At 40.4% G+C, this 22,944-nt stretch overlaps 1 protein-coding gene across 1 annotated transcript in view; it reads left to right on the top strand.

Annotated features, from left to right (window-relative positions):
* The first annotated feature begins 725 nt into the window (after positions 1-725).
* Positions 726-22,944, top strand: part of cux1b (cut-like homeobox 1b) — a 61,450-nt gene continuing 39,231 nt past the window's right edge. Inside the window, exons 1-2 of the mRNA XM_041995251.1 lie at positions 726-828; positions 20,192-20,302. Coding sequence (XP_041851185.1) covers positions 766-828; positions 20,192-20,302 — 174 coding nt within the window. The 5' untranslated portion in view covers positions 726-765. The remainder of the gene's footprint in view (positions 829-20,191; positions 20,303-22,944) is intronic.

Genomic DNA, 22,944 nt, shown 5'->3' with positions numbered 1-22,944 from the left:
ATAGAGACCAGATTCCTAAAATAAAGACACAATAGTATAAAACAACCAAAATGAGACAAAACTGGTAACATACACACAAGCTGATGCAAAACAAATTAAAATTTTCTACAAAAAGACATACTGAGACAAATATAACACACAAATTGATTACGAGAAGAGTGAGAAAGAACAATGACTATAAAGTAAAAAAAAAAGTAGATCTCTTTTAAAATTGACATTTGGTGAAAGAAAAATCACATCTGCACGGTTTGTGAATGGTTTGTTTGGGTGTCATTGCAACTAATCATCAATAAAAACAAGTGTGTGTGTGTGTGTGTGTGTGTGTGTGTGTTGGGGGGCGCTTTCGCACGTCTGTGCCCAGGGGCCCGTTGTTTCTCAATACGCCCATGCTTACACTCCTGGTATTATTTTGTATGATCTTTGCTCTCCATAATATATAATGATCAAACAAATTACCACATCAAACGTTGACTCCGTGGCTCACCATAATATGTATTTCAGTGTAATAAAATTGGGAACAATGTGGTGCCTGTTCAGTTGTTTACCTGTAATATCTAAATGTTGATAAAATGCTATTTAAGCAATTATAATGGCGTTATTAAGGCGACACATCTGTAAAGTGACTCCGCTCCATGCACCAGACGTCGTGGGGGCGGGTGTTGGATGTGATCCGGTCCGGGTGTTCCGGACGCCCGGTCCTCTCCACTGAACTCCAACCCCCGCGCTCTCTATCAGCATCTCATTCCTGTCTCAATATGTCTCAAGATGGCGGCCAATGCAGGATCGATGTTTCAATATTGGAAGCGCTTTGACTTACAACAACTACAGGTCAGTTCAACCTCTCTTTAAATCGCCTACCTCTGGTCACTTCGCCTGTCTCGTCTCTCTCGGAGGCTGTGTTTTGTGTTTTTTTGGCGGCCGCCTCGTAGGTGTTTCGGAAGAGAATTCAAGACCTCTTCCTCACATTGATGAAAGTGGCTCTCTCGCTGATCAGAAATTGATCCTCTTTGTTCAATTCAACATCGATCGGACACTGCAACTGGGCAAGCCAGGGCGACGCCGCGGGGATGCGCCGAAATAAAAGCAAAACGGCTGCGCTTTGGCGAAAAGCTTTCGGTTGGTTATCTTTATTGCGTGTTCTTCAACTTTTACCGGAGCGAGTAGCCGTAGTTAGCCCGACGCTTTAGCCGCTCTAAGGTTGGATAATTTGGGGGAAAAAAATAAGTGCGACTCATTATACGGTGGCGCTGTGGTGACACCAACCATTGAGACGGGCAACACAGGCACACAACTGCTTTTTGCTTGTGTTTTTATCAGCTTTTAACAGTCACATTGGTAAGTTTAGTTGCACCCGAACGAACACATTAGCAACCTTTTCGGCTAGCGGTTTTGGAACAGTTTAAGAGGAACTCGTCTCCGTGATTATGCTTGATCAACTCGGCTTTTTTTTTTTTTTTTGGTCGGCTTCCCCCTGACAGTATTCACAGTGATATTTTTTATGGAGACATTGCCACGTCTGTGGAAGTGGACAGTACGGGACAGTGTTTGTAGACGGGACGTAATTAAAACCACGAATGTTAGAAATGTGATAGATCGTGACCTTGTGATTATAATGAACTACAGAAATGCCCCACTCTCACGCGCGCTACTAATCTCTGCGTGCACAGTGGAGATCCACGGCACAGGAAAGGATATGAGGAAAATATTGGGCCTGTTCAGTGTGTGAATATATTAGAGCTTGTTTGACCTATCACAAGACATGTAGACAATGGCACTGTTGTTTTTTCCCGTGGCATTTAACATGCATTGCTGAATTTCAAATCACAATTTATGAATATTAGTAGCCCAGTTGCCGTCGTCATTAACATAAGATTGCATTATGTAGGCTACACCAATTGTCCATACATAATTTTGTAAAATACACAGGCTTGGGATTTAAACTTTTATTTAGGTCATGATGCCCCTATGACTGGGTAGACAAAAGGACAGTGAACAAGTCTTCCCAGCGGGCTTTGTGTTGCACTTACGCCACATCATCAAGGCTTCACTTCTCCTATTTATTTGATCCTGTTTGGTCCTCCTACTCGTGCCCCCTTGTTCATGCATTATGTAAAAAAAAAAAAAAAAAAAAATTGAGACTGCTTTCTCTTGTCTTTCCTCACTATCTATCACCCACCCCCTTCCTGCCCCCTCCCTCCACCTTTCTCTCTCCTCCTCCCCCTCCCTTCCTTTTTTTTAATATTTTCTCTTCTCTCTGGCCCTTCACCCTGCGTTCACCTATTTTGCCCCGTGTAAACTGGTGTGTGTGTGAAATTGTCTGTCTTTTTTTTTTTCCTGTATATTGACTGCCAGTACGGACAGTGAAGGCACTGCCAGCAGCCAGGACATAAAAAATGCATCGCATAAGTTTGTGATAAGGCCCTGGGTAATTATGGCAAAGGCCCCTATCACAAGCGATTAGTCAGGACAGTGAATCTGAGCGTGTGCAAAAAGGCTGGCGGTTGGCAGGCCTGTCTGCAGGATAGGAATCAGCCTGAGCTGGTGTGCATGTTTGAGTGTGTGTGTACGTGTGCATGCCTAGAACTGCTCAGAACATTCACTGTCTATTATTGATGACATCTTATTTACTCTCCCTCCCACTGAGATGCTCCTAGAGGAAAGCCTTCAGAGAAGAACCTTTTTTCTTATCCATTTTTTGAGGATAATGTGGGGTTGGCATGATATGATCAGAGCCTACATAGCCTTGTCAGCTACTAGCCTCCTCATTTGCTTCTTCCATGTGATTGTATGGACAGTATGAACTATACGCTTACAGTCTGCTTTGTCTGTGTAAGGGGCACCAGCAAAGGAATGTTTTCTTTTTTAGTTTCTTTTTGAAGATGAAAAACTAACCCAACCTCAATGTCTGTAGCTTTAAGCCAACATAGCAGCTATTCCTCAGACTCCCAAATGCTGATGTTCATTAAAATCCTATTTGATCAGTATGTCCCATTCTGTGTGAGAAACTAGCTAGGTGGTTGTTAGAGGACAGAGAGTGCTTTGAAACAGCACAGCGAGCTGTTAAGTTGTCTGTGCATGCTTTTTTTTCTCCCCCCCACCACTACAAACACAAATGGGTGCAACAGTGATGCTTTTAGCAAGGTCTTGCACACTTGCAAAGTGGATCAGTGATTCAGAGATGATGGCAGGGTGACAGTGAATTACAGATGGAGGAGGTTTTAACGTCTGTAATCCCTGTCCGTCCATTACAGAGTTGAGTTTCTTTAGAAGGGATCATCACTCTTCTCTCCTGTTGTTTTTTCTTTTTCCCTTTTTTTTGACCCAGTCAAGCAGTTTGCTGGAACATTGTGTTTCTGCTTGAGAGCGATGAGAGATGGTACTTCATTATAGGCCTTAATAAGATATGAGTGAATCGCTGCACCTAAACCTATAACTTGTATAACTTTGAAAATTAAGAACAGACCACTTAGTTCCCATACAATTCCCAATTTAAGCCTAATAGCCGTCATCTCACCTCATAATATTTCCTGGAAAAACGCACCCTAGAGCCACTTTGAAAAATAGTTCACTGTGTTAGCGGACTGCTAAATAGTGACTTGGATGAAAACTGATCTAGACCCCGTTCTTATTCGTTCCCTCCTAATGGGTAAATTTAGGAAAAGGGTTTTGTAAACTGATCCCAGAGCTGTGGTCAGTGGCAACCTGAGTGGTATAAATCTCTCAACGACTGGCTCGCTGTTGTCTGCAGGAGTTTTAGTGTTAATTTATGAGCTGGTTGTCTGAACTCACTGGTGGGATATTTTTACCCCTCTGTTGCTGCACAGGCTGGGGGAGCACAGAGGAAGGGGCATCACGTCATGCTTTTACTGTATCCAACCACTTCTCTGCCCAGTGACAAAACCTGGCATTGGGACTGAGGTTTCACTGTGTGGTGGTGAGCAACTAAGCATGAGTCAGAAAGGGACGAGTGCATGTCAGGTCTCCGGTCTGTCCTCGGTCTGCTTCAGTCGGGTCTTTGCCATCTTACTTTCTGAGCGCTTTTAGTTTAAGTGTATAAAGATATGCTATGCTCTTTACAACTGAAGGAAATGTGCAGCTCTCAGAAAGCCCCCCAAAAAAGCAGTTTTACCTTATCAGTGGGTTATTCTCAGCAGAGGGCCGTACTCCTCAACTTCTTCGCTCTCCCCCTGATTTGAGGAGTATCTGCTCTTGATTCTAGGTATCTGACTTAACAAATGAGTATGTATTATACTATGTGACAGCCGAAATTTAAATTCTGGATTACTTTGGCATGGTGAAAGAAATTTAGACCTCTGTCATTTGATGTTTGAACAAAAGACGCAAAACACTTTAAAGGGTCTAAATATAGGGATATTTGAACAGATGGAGCCAGAAGCTTTTTGAACAAAGTGTGATAAACTGTAATAGTCAATTATTTCCCAGTGATTTTAAATAGTAGAAAAGGCAACATAAACACATATGACATGACAGCATTTCATTTGAGTATAGTTAGCTTGAGTTAATACAGTACAAAATTGTTTGTGCATACATTCGAACCCTCTAAAAGAAATCCTCGAAATAAAATTGTCTTTTTGGGGTTTGACAGCCAGTATAAAATAAGACTTTTTTTTATGTCTTGGCAGCCACTGCATCAATAAAATCTACAGTATAACATCTGTTATAACTCTTAAAAGACTTTTCTGTGTACTGTATTTTTACCAGCTGGGATCAGTAACTTATACACTACTACTACCAAAAAACCCCAACCCCAGAATACAGCTCTTTAGTTTTCATATTTATAAACAGGAAAAAATATATCATGATAATGTGGCAGACATGTACATATGTTGTGGCATTGTAATCTCACACATAAAGATTAAAAAAGGCCTTAAAAGTTTGGATTTACATATTTTCCTTCCCAGGACTTAAACATTTAAACAACACAGACAAAACTTCCCAACTAGTAACAAGGAAGGAGAGCAGAGGGGGCAGTTTCCAAAAGGCCTATTTTCAAGTAGCAGGCATTATTTACAGACCCACTTGGAGTCTCTCTCACCTACAGCATCATAGAGTTTCACCGTATCTCATGACAGAAGCATCCATTATTGTGCTGTTCTGTATTCCAGCAGAGAGAGCAAAGGCCTCTCTTGTCTGTAGGTTTACTTTAGAATATTCTGGCTTTATTTAAATATCAAACTATACACTATATACCTCAACATCCTCTAATCTTGTAAATTATATTGCTCATCTAGTAGTTAACAAAATATATCATGCCTGTCTGTTATTGTCCATAAATCACTGACTAAGACTGGTCACAGTGAGGTGTATACTGGGAGTGGGTTTAGATCTGTATGTGGACAAGCACTGCAGTCCCACACTGTTTTTTTGTGCTTGTATTTGTTATATTTATTTATTTACCACATATAGTCAGTTACCTCTTTTATCTTTGTTGCGCTATTATATATAGTATAGGTGTACTGTGTATCTGCCAGTATTTATTCTTGGTGTAGCATGAGTCTTTGTGCTATTAGAATTTTGTGCAGATCAATTACAGATTTTCAGTCGGTGTGATGAAGACCTGAAGCAACTGTGTGTCCATAGCAGAAAAAGATTCATAAAAACTAACACTAAATAAACATAATCAGCATGATGCTATTGTTTCAGACATTACCATAGAATTTCAAAAATTGTTATAATTCGTATATCACTGATTTCAGCAGTGAATGAGATAGTGAAATTGATTCAATTGAACATTCAACTGATTTTCAGTAATGTCAGTCAGTTACTTTATTTTCTGTTCTTCAGAGTCGTTTTATACTACACACAACATCAAGATCAGAGTAAAGTGTGGAAACCTAAGAGTTGTGTGGTGAAAATAGCTGAATAATGACAACTTTGGTGAAAACAGATTTAAAGCAACCAAGGAAATCTGAGCTTTTAGAAACCGTTTGATTGGTTGTTAAGGTGCCCATTTCTGATGACCCAGCAAACAGAGCCTGGATTGAATTTACAGCATTTTGAAGAGCTGAAACATGATGTTAACATGGAAATATAAACAGAGGCAGTCAACCAGAAAAAGGCTTATTTCCACAAGGTACCACAATGTGATAATTTAGACCAACTGCAAATGGTCACACACTGCATTTTGACAGGTCTGCCTGAGCGTACATCTACATTTGAAACTAATGCAGCACCTCATTTTGTTTCTTGAATGTGTCCCTCTGCATGAACTTGTTGAAATTGCTGTGGTCTTTAGTATCTGCATAAGCTAAGCTATTGGTGAGCCTCTTGCCCCAACTAATTTTAGCGTTGTTTATCTCACTGTTATCAAGGCGTCTAGGCTAAAAAGGGTCTGAACGACCATATGTGGAGACATTATCCCATGTCAACCCATGACTCCAGTATCAGTGTCCTATTAGATCATTGACCATAGGTATTGAATTCTAATAGGCCTATTGGTGTGTCCTAATGGTCCAAGTATTGAATTATGATATTGGCAAGAGCTGATGGCCTCAGCATTGAATTATGATATTGGTGTGCTTCAGCCTAATGGTCCTTGGTATTGAATTATGATATTGGTGCACTTTGATGGTGTAGGGATTGAATTATGATATGGCTGGCTATCTGCTAATAGCTAACTCTGTGTAATTTTCAATGTCAATCATGGCTTCTGTTGCTGGATCCATAGCTAGCCCAAAATTTAATCAGTCACAACAAAACAAAACAGTCTTCAGTCCTTTAGCCTCAGGTTTTGTTGCATTTTTATTTTTACAGAATCCCTTTTCAAATTACAGTCGTGTAGATTGTCCATTTATCACTTAATTAGTTTAGTTAAACTAAAAAGAAGCGTAATTATTTTCTACTGTATATACTGTTTTATTTTCACAGCTATAAGGGGAAAACAAGGGAGTGATTTAAATAACTGGTTCACACCAGTTGCAGATGCTTGTGAGTTTGGTATGTCCATACAAACATATTATAAATCCTTTTTTATGTCATAAGAAGTCTAATGTTTAAGTAATACAGCTGTAATGGCTCAGAATCTAAGCTATCTTAATTTCTGTTAGTGTCCACACATTTGCAGTGTTTATGTTGAGCTCGTTCCCATTTTGGTAGTTTAAAGCAACCAGAGCTTTGATGGTCCTGCTGCCCTCTCCCAGAGTAAATGGATGGCCTGCTTCTGTGTCAGCCCTCTAAAAATAACACAGACTGCTGGCTGGGCTCAGCAAAAAAACTACCACCAATTATGATGATTCAACTACCATGTATTCACTGGTATGTGTGTGTACACACATATGTGTGTGTGTTAGGGGTGGTTTACATTTTGCAGATTGTTCTATGCATTGTGTATGCTGTTTACTGGTTTACTTTGTTATGTCGTAGGCTGAGAAAACTTGGCTGCAGTGAAGAAATGTGGAGAAACTATACACTGACAGCTTTTGAGTTTTCAGTTGTTAACATGGAATGATTTTATGGAAATGTCTTTGTAATGTAAGTCAGTGAACATAAATCGTAGTGAGTATCAGATTAATTTTAAATGATCGTAACCTATTGGACAGAAATTGTCTGCTTTCTCATTAAAACTTCTTTAGATAGATAGATAGATAGATAGATAGATAGATACTTTATTGATCCCGAGGGAAATTCAAGCATCCAGTAGCGTATACATACATTAAAGGTTAGTACTTGACATTAGGGGTTAGTACTTAAGCATAACTAGACTAATTTAAAATTAAATAGAGGCAACGGTAGATAAAGAAGACCATTATTATGGTCTATGTACATATATACTGTACAGGTGATCAAGTATGTACATATGTTGACGGTGGTAGCCAAACAAGGTGCCGATCCACGACTCTGTTCTTGGAAACATGGGACATTCTGTACAATTGATTTCCAATAGCTGTTGGATTCATTGAATGTCATCAGACAGTGGCATAACCTCTTTCTAACCTTTGTCCTGAGCAGCTGTCAGACTGAAGCCACGGTTCAGAGGTGCTGTGACCCTGATGACCTCTGTGTGACCTGGGCTGTCTGACTGGCCTAACCTTTAGAGCTAACAGATGATGACTTTGCCATCTGGCTTGCATTTAACTGGTCTAGCCTCCTTGAACTTGAACTTATTTGGACATTGAACGTGAGAAAGAAAACTGTAGGAGGGAGAAACTTATGTTACACTATCACCAGGTTGTTTAATTACACTAGTGTGTCAGTCGTATTTTGAAAGCCACCCGACCAAATATTATATTCAGAAATTTAAAGCTTAAGTTTTTTGTGCATAATTTGTGAGCGGCACCTTGACTTTGAGGGTGAGGAGTCTTTGTGTGCCCTGGTTAAGTCTCTTAATTGTATGTTCATAACTAAGCTGTGTAGCCTGTTGCCTCATTTCTAAAAGTGAGAGTTGTCCTCTTGAGGAAGGGGGAAGGGACTATGTGTTTAGTAGACACAGGCTCATCCGCTGACTGCTGTCTGACCCTAAGTTCAGCAGTATGGTTATTAATAGGCCCAGAGGCCTCAACTTCCAGGGGGCCCTCTGATCAGCTCCAGATGTGGAATGAGAGAGGACAAATCTACGTTAGCCTATCCATGTTTCACATGAAGCAAAATGTGGGGCGATAGGCATTTGGCGAGACTGATAAAGAACGAGGAAGGGAGGGACAGGAGACCTTTTCACAGCAGGAGTGTGTTTTGTGAGTCTTTGTTTTCATGTGTATGTGTTTTTTTTCATTTATTACACACTCTGCCCTCAGACCAAAAGACCATAAAAGCGTATGGTATCACCATGGCGACCATAATAACTACCTATAAAACAGCGTGTAAACTGTGAAATAAGACAAACAGACCAGAACAGCCTTGACTGGCTGGCTGAATGGCTGCCTTCCGCCATAAAACTATTTGAGAGCCAGACTGAAGGAATGCCTCGGAGGCTGCTGTGGCTGTCACGACACATGAAAGGATTAGGCTCTGTGTTTTATCTCCTCTTTATCTGATGGTAATGGATAAACTGAGTGTAGCCTATCATCTGACGCTTGGGCTGGGGGTTTGATGTTTTAGTAGGGTGACGGTTTGTTGAGTTGACCGCTTTGGTCTATTGATTGCTGTTTGATGGTTTTGATATGTAGGCTGTGCGGAACAGGTCAAGTCTTTTATGCAGTGAAGGCTCCAAATAGCTTTTAGCTGTCCTTCACTCCCTCCATTACTCTGGTGGTTCGTTTGATGTTCGGATCAATCAATAGCAAGAGCCTGAGCTCTTACACATGCTCCTCTACTTCCCACTGAGCTCAGTTCTTCTTCCTTCATTGTGCAGGCTTTATATCACATTCTCTCAACACAGAATAAATGATATAATTACAACTCATTACTAGCATAACGCAAGCTAATTATTCTGTCATTATGGCAAGGATTAGCTATGCTTATTCTCTCCTTCTCACTGTATTTCTCTGTCTTTTTCACTCAAAAGTCATGCAAGCAGAGCAAAAAACTCTTGCTCACAAAGGCTGAGTAAGAGTAAGCCCCAGGACATGTTCTGTTGACGTTGATTGTATAGACTTTGGGTGTCAAACTCAGTCGAAAGGCAAGGCTACATTAGAAAGTAGTGACAGCATGGACAGGACACATTAACGAGTCCAGACATAAAGATATGTCTAATTTGATGGGGCATTTTGGTATATGGTTTTAATCTATGTACAGAAATCAACATGCTGCTTTTATAGGCCGTGGCACAGCTCATGCCGATGTGTCATCAGGCGTCTAGAAAATTACTGGATGCAACAGATAGACGAGGCTAAATTAGAATGTGGAAAAAGACTTCACGCAGAGCAGGGATCTAATGTAGCAGAGCCACATGAGAGTGATGCACACCTTTTCCACTATACTCTAAATGTGCCAACAGCGTGAAGCAGCTAATCGTCCTTATATGGAAGTCTAAGTGAATTACAACAAATCAAATAGGCTAACTAATTGAGAACGGAGCAACGCTGAACACTGCTCCATTGTCAAAGGGTCACAGACTTACTAGGTTAAAAATAGATTGCAAATGAGTGTAGGAAGGTGTGGATGTCTGCAGTGTGGCGTTGCTGGCCTGCACCTGTGACTCTGTCATTATCCACTGATGGATGCTTGTATGTATCTTTGAAGTCAAATAAACTAATAAAAGTGTGATGTTGCCCGCAAAAAAAAAAAAAAAAAAATCATGCTTGTATGTGCTATAGGTCCTGGAGAGCCCCACTCTTCCTTCTGACATGATTAATCCCCATCGCCCCTCTCCATGATCACAGTTTCCATTTTTTAGTCTGTATCTGTGCACTCATCCCCTCCCCAATCTCCTCTCACTGGCACAGAATGGCTTCCTGGCAGAATGGAGGCATTAATTCAGGGATGAGAGGTGTGATACTCTCTCCCTCATTCTCTATGTCTCTCTGGTTCTCTCTCCTTCTCTTTATCAGTGCTGTGTTTGTAATGCCTGGCCTTTATCATAGCTGAAACAGCTCACTACCCTCTGATCCTATCTCAGATCTCAATATCCTAGCCGTTCCACCCTGTAAACGCAGGGATGAAAAATCTTGCCCTTTTACCAATGCATTACACCCTAGCATATCGCCCTCTCCTCCCATTGCACTCACCATACCACTCACCCTTTGTGACACAGGCCTCCAGCAAAATTCGAACTATACAAAAATATGACCAAGTGAGCTGCACTTCCTCTATGCCAGAAACCATCTTAGTCTCATTATAGTTGTATTTAGGCTTAGTCCAGGCCTCTGAATCCCCTTGTCAGACAATAGGTCAGGCAAAATAATGACTAGCTCTTAGTAAGCTTCAAGAGAGTTAAGACTTGGATGTTGGGGAGATAAAACAACTACCAGTCTCTCAGCAGAGAAACATGGATCAATACAAACGAAGCTGTGGTGTAAAAAAGCTGTTTTTGATCCAGGCTTGCGTCAGCATCACTGAGGTGAATCTTGACAGCGCCTGTGCTGTTTGTAGATATGGATCTGTGTTCAAAAAAAGGAGCAAAATGCTCAGGGAGCACAAGCATCTTGTTAGACTGGAGAGTGTTAGGCTGACCCTCACCCCCAACCACTCTGCACACAGCACACATGAAAAAAGCGTTCAGACCTCAGTTGTCACTGCAAAAACTATTGTTATCTTATAGTGAATAAAACTTTGTGGCTTTCTCTCCAGTGAGGGAGAGGAAAAGTAAAAGCGGAGATGCAGGAAGATATGACTTGTGTCTTCAAACCCGGTGTGGTTTGTGGAAACAGCATCTGCTGGCACATTTAAGGTTCTGCAACCTGCTCTGTCAAAAGGTAGGAAGGCAGACAGGCAGCCGGGATTGCAGTCTCTTATCTGTGCTGCTGTTGTGCTGTGTTTTGAGGGGGCGTGCCTGTGATCTGTGATCATGTACCGTGTCGTTGTAGCAAGCGTGGCTGTCGCTCCTGACTGAGCTGCCACCCCACGACTCCACCCCCACACAGTAGGCTTGGCATACAGAACAGTCAGCCACATAGGAGTTGGAACAGTGTGCAGGGAGATTGGGGTGGGGGGTGGGGGGTTGAAAGGTAGACCTCGTAGTTTTCAGATAAGACATCTTTCCAGACGCCTTTACTGTTTACTATCATAACCGCATAACAGCCTCAGACATGTCTGAGATAAAAGGAAAGATTAGTAACTGCACTGGCAGGACAGAAAACTTCATCTCTTAAACATCTGTGTCATGATGCCAAGTACAAAGGCTGTAAAAAGGCTTCTCACTTTGTAATGAACACGGGAAAGCTAATATTTATTTTTCAAATATTGTTCCCCTCTGTAGTGTGACCTTGGTGGTGTTAATATAACGGAAAAGAACTGCACACAATTTTCTATGCCTGGCTTGAATTCAGAAGTAGTACTCCATTAGACTAATGTGTAAAACATGTACTGAATCTAGAGCAGTTGATATACACGGTGTTTGGATTAAAGGAGTAGTGGCAGACTATTTGGCATGTGTGACTGTTGACTACATGTAAACAAAGTGTTTCTAACTTTCACACTCTTAATTATTCTACAGAGAATGAGACCTGGAGCCAATCCTTGTGTCCTCTTCTCTGTGTGCACTCCTGGTCACCGTGGCAATACAGACGGCAGCTGCTGATTGACTTCATACTGTGTACATAACAATAACTTTGTTGTCATTCCACCAGCCTATCTGTCTCGGCATCGTTGGAGCGTGATGGTATAAGGAATTCCACAAAGTTTTGATACCTCAATTAAACTGCGTCTGTCTCCTGTTATCTCATTTAGTCTGTAGTCAGTATGATTGGCATAATCAGACATGCCTGATTGGGGCCTCCCATTTAATTAATCAGTCTCACTGTATCATCACCTGTGGCTCATTAGAGTAATTAGAGCGAGTTAGTCAGATAGAAGGCCTCTCTCTGCCTGCAGAAGAGTGGAAGGAATTTCATTAGGAGAGCTGATCACGCATACATACACCTAGGGTCTGATGGCCAGTGGTAATAGGATTTGTTTACCCGTGACTGTTATTGGTGATGAGTCTTATTCTCACACTTGTAGGATGGAGAGATGCTCATTTCCATCTGGCGTAATCTTCCTTCCTAGCTGTAAACATGGCCCATCGTGCCAAATTTCGCCAGGCGAGCATGTTAGCAGACTTCCTCTTCTGAAACCGAGTTCAAAAGAATGTGGAAAGACTGGGCTCCCAAAGTTACTGCAGCGGCCTGTCTGTGCATTCATGTGAGAGCACACGCGTGTGGAGCAGTGTGCAAGAGGCTTCTTGGCCAAGTCGGTGTTGAAGTCTCTCTAGGGAGTGTTGGCAATCTGTTCCAATCGTCTTTACAGCTGACCAGACGACCAAATGAACCAGGACAGGGACTGCTGCTGTGGGCCAGTCCAGCCAAGCCAAGCAGGGCTGTTACAGCAATCACACAGACATTACAGCCCACTTAATGCCTCCCTGCACACACATATTCCATCCTCTGCTAAACTAGACAGAGCAGTCTAAACCAGACATAGCTAGAGCTTAAAAAAAAGGTAGAAGTCAGTGTGAGTGCTTAAATAAATTAAAACCTCAGTAAATTAAACTGTTTTCAAGTCTGAAAAAATGTCAATGTTAGGTCAAGGAGAGTCAGAAGGAGTATACCACTCAAGGCCCAAACACAGTAGACATAAGACTTTTATGCATTTTATCTGTGGATGTTGGTGCTTGTTGATATTCCACTGAAGTGTCACAAGACAACACATGTATTTTCATTTGTCAAGGAAAGAGATTTTATTTTTAGCATCACTTTATTTCTCTAATGTAAAATATAGTTTTCCCTAAATTACTTTTCAAAAAATTTTTAGTTTTTTTTTTTTTTTTTTCGATTGTTTTTTAGCTTCTTGTCAGCATAATTTGCAAAGTTAAGTTGATTAAACTTGCGTGGTGTCTATCATTGAAGTCAAATATAATAGCAGGGAAATCCCAGCGGTATGCCAGACGGCATGAACCCCTGTGGAGCTGCCTTGCATGACTAACAATATTTCTCCTTCAAAAAGTTTAGATCTTAATCAGTTGTTAACTGAATAACAAAACTGACTGAATAACTAAACTGGCTATTGGCTGCTTTTTGGCAAAAAGGAACAAGCTTGTTGTGATAATAGAATCAAAATATTAAACTGACTAATTTCCATATCACCCCACATAACTTAAACATGACTGTTTCCCCAATCTTAGATCCACGTGTAGGTGTTTTTAAGTCCTACAAAGAAACGGTTTTCCAATATCCTGCAAGCTAGATTCATCCCATTTACTTCTTTGTTTAGACTGAAACATTGCAGAGCACTACCCACTTCTTTTGGCCAGTATGTGCTCGCTGTTGCTGTTTGTGTATACTGCTCTGACTTAGATAAATGGTGACAGATGTCGCCATTCTGGTCATTAAAAAATGATAGGTCCTCATCTTTCTGTTTAGCCTTCTATTAATCAAGCTATCCGCTATCTTTAGCTGTAGCTGTAATATAAACAGAAAAGTAAGTGCTAGAAAGTATCAGTTTGCTGGAAAAACTGGGCACTGACAGGCCTTACTGTGTAAAATTCAAACAGTTTTGCAGTGATTCTTAAACTAAGGGGTGTGCAGGGGAGGGTGTATTATGGGGTTGGGAAAATGTAGCAGAGGAACTGATTCTTTGACACCTTGGGCTCTTGGAAACAGTCTGTTCCACACTCCAGACCAGTTGGTGGCAGTAATGCACCAATTTAATTTTGCTAACTACAAAAAAAACAAACAAAACAAAACCAAAAAAAAAACACCAAAAAGAACAACTGTGACATAATTGTGAAAATGCAACAGAGATCAGAATTGTGTGTGTGTGTGTGTGTGTATATATATATATATATATACACACACACACACACATATTAGGGGTGGGCTGATTCACAAATCAATTTTAATTGATGTGACCTGCTGATTTAATTATGATTCGTTAATGTTAAAAAGAAATTATTTTTCTTAATAATTAAATGACAGGAAAGCAGTCACACAAACAGTCACAAAGTGTGACTGCAACATAAAAGTTGTGTGTGCCGCCTGGACATATTAGCGGTATTTATTTGATCGGTCCGTTCCCCTTAAGTGTGCGGGTAGCAAAGAGTCAACAACACAGATACAAGAAGGTGGCAGCTAGCCTTTCACCCTCTGTTCCAGGGTGGGATTTGAGTTTGAAGGCTAACGGTTGGAAACATTTTGGATTTTTATGGACATGAGAACAGACAAGGCCTGGACAAGACTTACTCTGTATTATTGTTAGGCGAGTAATCAAATTTTAATCTCAGTTACGAACTGGGTTTTCAATAATCATAAAAATGAAATGATCCAAATTTTTTTTGCTCCTTCGCAGTTTACGCTTTTGCTGTTTTCAGTTGCAAATCGAGCACCACTGGCTTTGCAGCGATCTGCTGCAGATTCCTCCAACAGCCCCAACCGATTTGGTTTTATTCAACGCGAGTGGCCAACACCTCAAGTTAGACTGAAGAGTCGCGACTAAATAATCCACCAGCTCCCAGAGATACAAAGAGATAACAAACATTATAAACAAAGATAACCAGTGCTCAACTGACACAGTAAACAACCTGGGATTTAGGAAATTCATCACTTTAGACAAACGGAATCACTTCCATTTCATCACCATTTTAGTCGAATGTCTCTCCCTGCTCTGTATGACTGTCGTGAGGGTGTTGTGAAGGACGTGGCTACAGTCCAATGTTTCGCCACCGCTACGGACCTGTGGTCAAGCCATAGCATAGAGCCGCATAGAAATGTTGCGCTATATTTTATTGACGCAGATTTCAACGTGAAAACAAAACTTTTTTTTTTCTAGATCACACCGGGCAGAACATAGCTGCTTGTCTGAGACAAACAATAGATACGTGGGACCTGGGTGAAAAGAAACTAGTCTATATTACCACAGACAACACTTCACATGTCACACTGGCTCTTTCTCTCGATAGAGTAATAATTGTGTTAAATAATCAAGATCTCAATTTCAATCAAAATAATAGAGATTATTTTTTTGCCATAATCAAGCAGCCCCACTCTGTAAGTTGTTTAGAGCCAAAATAAAGAATAATAGTAATACTGCAAACTAGGGCTAGGTGATATGAATATACTCAGTGTATCCCAAGATGTATTATGTAGGATATATTTAATGGCTATATTGTGAACATTGTCCAATCTGGATGCATGCGCCAACCACGGTGGCAGCTAGTCTGTGTAGCTAACTGCATTTTATCTGTCTACTTTTACTTTTATCCTATTCTTATTTATATGTGTGATTGGTTGTGTGATTGTGTTTGCTGCCAGACACTGGAATTTCTTCTTTGGGGTATTAATAAAGTTTTATCTATCTATTAATCTAGCTATTAAGTATATCAAATCAAATCAAATTTTATTTATAAAGCCCTTTTCATACATAAGTAGTAAAAAGTGCTTTGCATAAAATAATGCACACAAAACCAGTGTTTCCAAATAAAAATATTATAAAACAGCAATTAAAAATCAACACCTACTTTCTCTCACACACACATATTCACACACACACACACACTCATACCCAAAGCACCCCCTTCCCCATCTCTTAACATAAGAATAATCTGGCTTGACACTATTGTAAGGAAACGGTATCTTGGGGATAAAAAATATTAAAATTCAGTAGCCTAAACAAGATAAAATAGCAATTAAGTTAAAAGCTAAATTAAAAAGATAGGTCTTGAGACTCTTTTTAAAAGTATCAACAGTAACAGTATAAACTATCACAGCAGCATTTTAAGCGTCTACGTGGGTTTTTCTTTGCTGGTCAGAGTCTAGCTCACTGCATGCTGCATGGCTTCGCTGACAGCAGACAGACAGCTCATTCCCTGCCCATCCTGAAAACTCTTCTGCGCACATGCGTGTAGTTATTTCAGGATAGACCGGAAAAAGCATGGAGACACAAGGAGTTTGCAGGTAGCTATTTAGCTAGAAAGAAGCTAAATGCGAGACGTCCATTTTAAGCAGTAATTCGCCTCAGAAATGACAACAATGATGAGGACACTGCTGTGCATGTTTCCCGATGGTCCTAAAGTTCCTAGTACACTGGAGAAGGAAACTCCTCCAGCTGCTCTTATTATTGAATAAAAGCAGACGTTATTATTAAAGCAGATATTCCTGTCTGCGTTACAGGTGGTTGATGCAACTATTTCCAAGGTGCGCTCTCTCTCTGCTGATAGAAGTGTGGCTCATGTGCATGCAGCGTGTAGAGACATGATGTCACGTAATTAAATGTTAAAAAAAAAAGATTAGGCTGTCTGATTTTATAATAAAAGGAAAAATATATAAACCTGTTCTGAAAAAAATGGAACCCTATATTACTTCTGTTGTGATCTGCAAAATAGAAAAAAACCTAAATATAATAATTTAATATAAAATAATTGAATGAAAAAATATATAAGATATTATTTGAGCAATTATAGAATATAAAATGAACTTCATCTGCTAGCGGTGGTGGATATTGATGTTGGGGGAGGTTGGGGTGACCCCCCTAATATAGTGGTGGGGAAACACTGGTTTTTATTAAGTTTGTGAGTGTAGGTCCCTGGTTCAAAATCAAAAGTTTGTTGAAAGTGAAAAATCACAGTGAAGTTAAATTTAGCTGAGTTTACTTAAATTGTACAGGTGTCTTTTTATGCATGATAATATTGAATTCATCATTTACAGTGTTTTGGAGGAGATTACAAAACATCAAGATATATATTGTGTATAAGGCAAAAAAAAAAAAAAAAACAAAACATCGCCCAGCCCTACTACAAACATGTGGCATTACCAGTGACTCAGAGTCTTAGGATTGAAAAGTAGGGAGCGGGTCTTTAAGAGTTTAGGAATGAACATGCATATATCCTATCATTCTCCTATAATCCTTTGCAAAGCAGTTCTACTACATATGATTTTAAACTTGACTGTATAACCCTATTGGTGATTATTACATTGGCGGTGTGTAAATGTTTACCAACCACTTTCTGAGAAAATTTAGAAAGTTTAACACCTTTGTTAAACTATAATACTTGGCTACCATTATATATAGGAAATGTAAAGACTGGAAGTTCCAGTTGGTTTAAAAAAAAAAATAAAAATTTTACACTTGCACAGAAAAAATGCTGATTTTTCCAATGTGCTTTCTGTGCAACTTTGTACCATTTAAGTTGATGTTCAGCACAGTTTTATTTAGTTAAGAACCCACAATTATACAACAGTATTTAGCAGACAAAATACCCAAATCTACTTGTTTAGTATTCCACCCAAGGTACATTTTTATGGTCTTTTGTTTTGTAACCTATCATATGTGGTGTAAAATAGGAATAGTGGCTTCCGAATAGTTGGTAAGTTTTGATGTCTGGCTTCAGGGATTGTGCACTTTGGGATGTTATGCTCTATCAGCAAGACAAGTGTAAAGTCTGACTGTGTCTGCTGATGTGGGCACAGAGTTTGCTGCATGGTCAAAACCTGAATTGGTCTGAGGGTCCTTTTTTAAACTAAGACCATGCCCATAAAAACTTGCCTCTTGGCACTGAATCAATCCTCTTTCATGTGTGATGTGTTTATTTAGCTTAGAAGTGAGAATTTTTTTTTTATTTTTATTTTTTTTTTTGGAATGGGGATTTGGTGACACATTGGGATATTTGCAGGGTATTGGAAAGGGATTGGACAGAATTGAGGGCATTAGGGATTGGCACATGACCTCATGAAGCAGAGCAGAGTTATTTCAGTTTTGTCCTGAAAAAAATCTTATTAATACCTTATGTTCATTGAATCACAATGGTGTTGAATTCCCTAAACTTTTGGATTATTTAAAAATTGTGTTTACTTATTTGCATCTAAAAAGAAATCTGACAATTGTAATGAATAATGAAGACATTGTTTTCCAGGCAATTTACTTCAACAAAAGATGTGAAAGGTTCAGCTTGGATGACAGAATTATCTGTACATTGGTGATGCACTAAATGTATTTAAATTCAGATCAGGTTTAAAATCAAAAATCTTTGAGTGATTTTAGATCACTAATTATAGTGAGTTTTTCCACCCATCATTTAACAGACTGTCTTCGGGCTAAATGCATCATATTATGCACACACTTGGATCAGCATTTGCTAGTGTGGTAAATCTTAAACCATCTGGGTCCTGCATCCTTGTTCTTATTGGTAATCTTAACCAGTTTAATAATTACACCTCTACCCATGAATTGGAGCATTCAGTTTATCTAAATTAATTTAACGTGATTAAAATTTATTGGGTTACTCCTTTCATCAAGCATTGCACAAGCTTCTGCACACGCTCGAATTCACTAACAGATAGTGCAGCTGCTCCATGGCCATGGGCAGACAGGCTGCTACATCAACTGCTCCATGGGCAGCAAGAGCAAGATGGCATGGAAGCAAGTGAGCAGTTTTTTCTTTTTTTCTTTTTTTTTTCCCTCAAACATCCTGTGCTGCTGCATAAAATGCATTGCAGAGGATGGCTAACCAAGTCCATTTGCTTTTTTTCATAGTTTGTGGATAAAAGAAGATCACGGCTGGTCAGGGAATTAAACTTAATGCTGATGGGGGAGAACAAAATCTCCTAATTAGTACTTGATCGCTCTATTTCTTTAGAGGGTTGTATTTTTTGTGTGTTTTAGGGGTGTGGGCAATTTGGGGAGGTGGGCATATATGTGTGAGTGTGTTTTGGGACCTTGTCAGCAGACTGAGCCGCAAGGGCCCCTGTGGTAATGTGTGTATTAAATGATTAGTGCGTTAGTTAGCATAACGGCCCTTCAGCAGCGTTTAATCACTCTCAGGGGTGGGTGGCCTCACAGGAGGTGGATGGAAGAGGGGGGTGGGGTGGAGGGGGAGATAAGGGGAGAATGGAGGGAGGTGGAGTAAAAGACAGATTTAAAACTGAGGAGACAAGACTGCTGGTTGAATGAGTTAGTGGATGATCTGCTGAGAGTTTGAAAAAATGAGGGGAAAAAAGGGAGGGAGCATGATGGAGGGCAAGAATCCAATAGAAACATAATCTGGCAATAGTCACACTCAACAGAGAGAGATACAATCTTTACAAGGTCTAAAAGCCTTGTTAATGTCAGAACTCGGCCCATCTTTTGAAACAAGTTCCATAAATAGCTATTAATACCAATGCAAAATGAATGTGGAGAAAGGCAGGCCCAAGCCCAGCCTTGACAACACTGTTGCTGATAATTGTGCTGTTGTGTTGCTGAGAGGGGGAGGAGTCATCTGCGACTGACAGTTAATAACTGCTGTTAACCACCTAAATGCAATAGGCCACTTACAGTAGCCTATTGCTACAGAAGTTTACATGGCAGGCACAGTGGTAACTGGCTGAGCGACAGGCTGAAAGGCTCAGATATTGCTTGCAGTAGTAATAGATCAAACCACTTCTGTAACAGAGTTTTTCTTGGCTGAACAAGGGTGTTATGGGTATGCTCTCTGCCTCTGCTGCTGCTGCTTCAGCAGACTGGCCAAGTTCAGCTGAAGCTGAGCAGGCTGTCTGCAGCTTGCCAGGTCAGAGTACTGTATTGTCAACAACAGCTACTGTTATTTTTATTTTTTTTTCTGCAATGACTAACATTTTTGATATGACAAAAAGTACTACAAAACAAAAAAAGTTGCATGTTTGTGTTGCAGAAAGAACTAGACGCCACCGCCACACAGCTTGCCAACAGACAGGACGAGAGCGAACAGTCCAGGAAGAAACTGATCGATCTGAGCCGCGAGTTCAAGAAGACCACTCCAGAGGTAAAAAAAGAAAAAAAAATCACATATTCCTCACAGCAATTCTTTCTACAGTCACAGTTTGCCTCAGTGTTTCTCAGCATCTGTTTTCCTCTTCATAAATGTTGCTGTGATTATTTACCGAGCAAAAAGGGGAGGAGTAGATGGTGCAGAGATGCAGGCTTGGCTCCCAAAAATAGTCTCTCCATTAGTTTCCCTGAAATCCTAAAGAGACAAAACAGAAACCCCCTGAGGAGTTTGTATTATCTGACCTAGTTTTTTATGCGAACAGAAAGTGTAGTTCGTAAGTGTGTATGGCAGAAGCAGAAAGACAGAGAGGTAGAGGAGGGCTGAGCAGGAGAGAGAGAAAGAAAGAAAGAGTGTGACAACACTACTAAGTGGGATCAGGAGGGAATTCTGTCCTGTTCCTGTGTTCCCATCACTCCTCCTGGGAATATTTGTTTCATCTCTGTTACCAAGGCAACACATTTCAAACCTGACAGTGAAAACAAAGTATTGTTGTGTTATTATTGGTAATGTCACCATGGTGAATTATTGATGGTCATATGAATTATGTATGAATGGTGTAGACAGTGGATAGAAAATTGTCAACTCTCCCTGGAGTTGACAGTAGGCCTATTATAGTTACCACAGGATGAGAATTGTGACTATTGACTTCATCATGTAGCCCACCCATTGTAGAGTAATATACACCAGAGAGATCTGCACCTGCATAAAAAACGATGCTAATTTCACTTCACCCTACACATTCATCTCTAATCTCATTTCCAAGTATAACCACATAACTCACAACACAGAAGAAAAGACATGCACATTCGGAGGGCGAAAGTCATGCATACAAAGAAAACATGCAGAGAAGAAAAAGCACAAACACACTGAGGCAGATAGTCGAGATCACAGAACAGGACACACACATTCATCAGTGTAACAAGGCTGTGATTTAGGAAGGCTCCTCTGGCGTCTGTGTGGCCCCTGGCATCTCCCTGGTATGTGGAGGAGGAATCTAAGCCAGGCCAGACGAGCGACAGGATTCATTACAGGGCTGTAACAGGCTCAATAGGAATCAGCACTAAAACTCTGGGCGGTTGGACGTACAGAAGCATCAAGGCTGCCCAACAAATAGGCTGGTTCATAATATGTGATGGCCTCCGCTTGATTAAAAATGCCCCGATCAACTCGTGTGCATTTACAGAGCTGTATTTTCTGTCATGCTCATGGCTGTGTTGGGTTGACCAGCCCATAGAGGGGGCTGTCAGCTCTCTGCGGTCTTCACCAGTCAACGGAGATCACAGTCACATCAGATCAGACTGCATTAAGCTGAGCGGGAGTCCGTCTCTGATCCATTATTCAACAACCAGGAGACCGGCCCACGTTGACTGTGTCTAGTCTGCTGAGCTGTACTCGGCATGAACTGCACTCATGGTCTGCATAATAACACACATACACTCACACAGTGGCTTTTGTAGCAATTTGAAAGTAGTGCAAAGAAATGCAGCGTGAAAACAAAGTTTTTATAATTCATTAGGACTGACACACTGTTGAATTTTTCTGAGACTACATCTGACTGTGCTTCCTAAGTTACCTAAATTATTCATTGTGTTCTTAATTTCCTTTTAGTTAGTCAAGACTGCTCTACTAGTGTTATAAAGTAAAGGGTGGGAATAGTTGTAAAATGCCCCAAAGATTGCTAGCCAGAGGCAGTGGTAGTAAAACAACTTTGTGTATGTGTGTGTGTGTGTACCTGCACATACACAAGTTTGTGTTTAGCTGCAGGGCAGACAGACAGCGAATGGGAGTTCCATACTCCCTGGAGGATTCCTCAGGCTGGCCTGTCTGCTGTCTGCCGGCAGCTTACACACCAGCCATCCATCTCCTGCTGCCTGGGCCCCTCCACTCCCCTCACTACACACACACACACACACAGATTGACCATGGTGTCTGTGTGCATTGTTATGTTATATGGCCATAAATCTTTGGTAGTAGAGGGGGCCAAGGGGGAGGAGCACTCAAGAGTGGACCAAGGGGGTTCAGAGCTCCAGTGTCCAGCAGAAGTAGCTTGCTGCTTTATTTTTTTTTTTTTTTTTAATGTATTTGCTTTTATTTGTTGCATATTTTCTTTCAAATTGTGTCTGGCCTTAATGTTGCTGGCAAAACTCAAAGTTTGGAGGATAATCATTTAAAACATAACTATTGAATGAACTGTTGAAGCTAAAGCTAAATTCTCATGCTTTTTTGTAAACAATTGGCTATCTTAAGTGGATTCCTCATGCAGACACTTTCTTAACAAAATCTGAACATTGTGATTTGTACAAAGGTTTTTATTGTTTGATTACTAGACTAGATTAGAAGTGATAACACTCTTTAAGTGTAGGATATGGAAATAACAAGGTACTGACGTGGTTTAACAGATGCCTGAGTATATTTTATTTGGTTGTGACAAACAAATAGATAGTATTTTAAAATAAGATAGAAATGACATAATTCTGATTAAACTCTTGCTGATAATTTAGCACATAAAAGTCACGTGTGGTGGGTGTACTGGGGAGTAAGAGAAAGCCTGAGCAGAGTTGTGTGGGGTGCAGGCTATTATCCACAAGAGGGGAATATTGAATTGGCCCAGACAAACAGCCAAAACGACCCCTGAT

Source organism: Melanotaenia boesemani, chromosome 9 (assembly GCF_017639745.1).
Source record: "Melanotaenia boesemani isolate fMelBoe1 chromosome 9, fMelBoe1.pri, whole genome shotgun sequence".
NCBI classification, from domain to species: domain Eukaryota; kingdom Metazoa; phylum Chordata; class Actinopteri; order Atheriniformes; family Melanotaeniidae; genus Melanotaenia; species Melanotaenia boesemani.
Note: the sequence above shows the minus strand (reverse complement) of the source record. Positions and strands in the feature narration are given on the sequence as shown.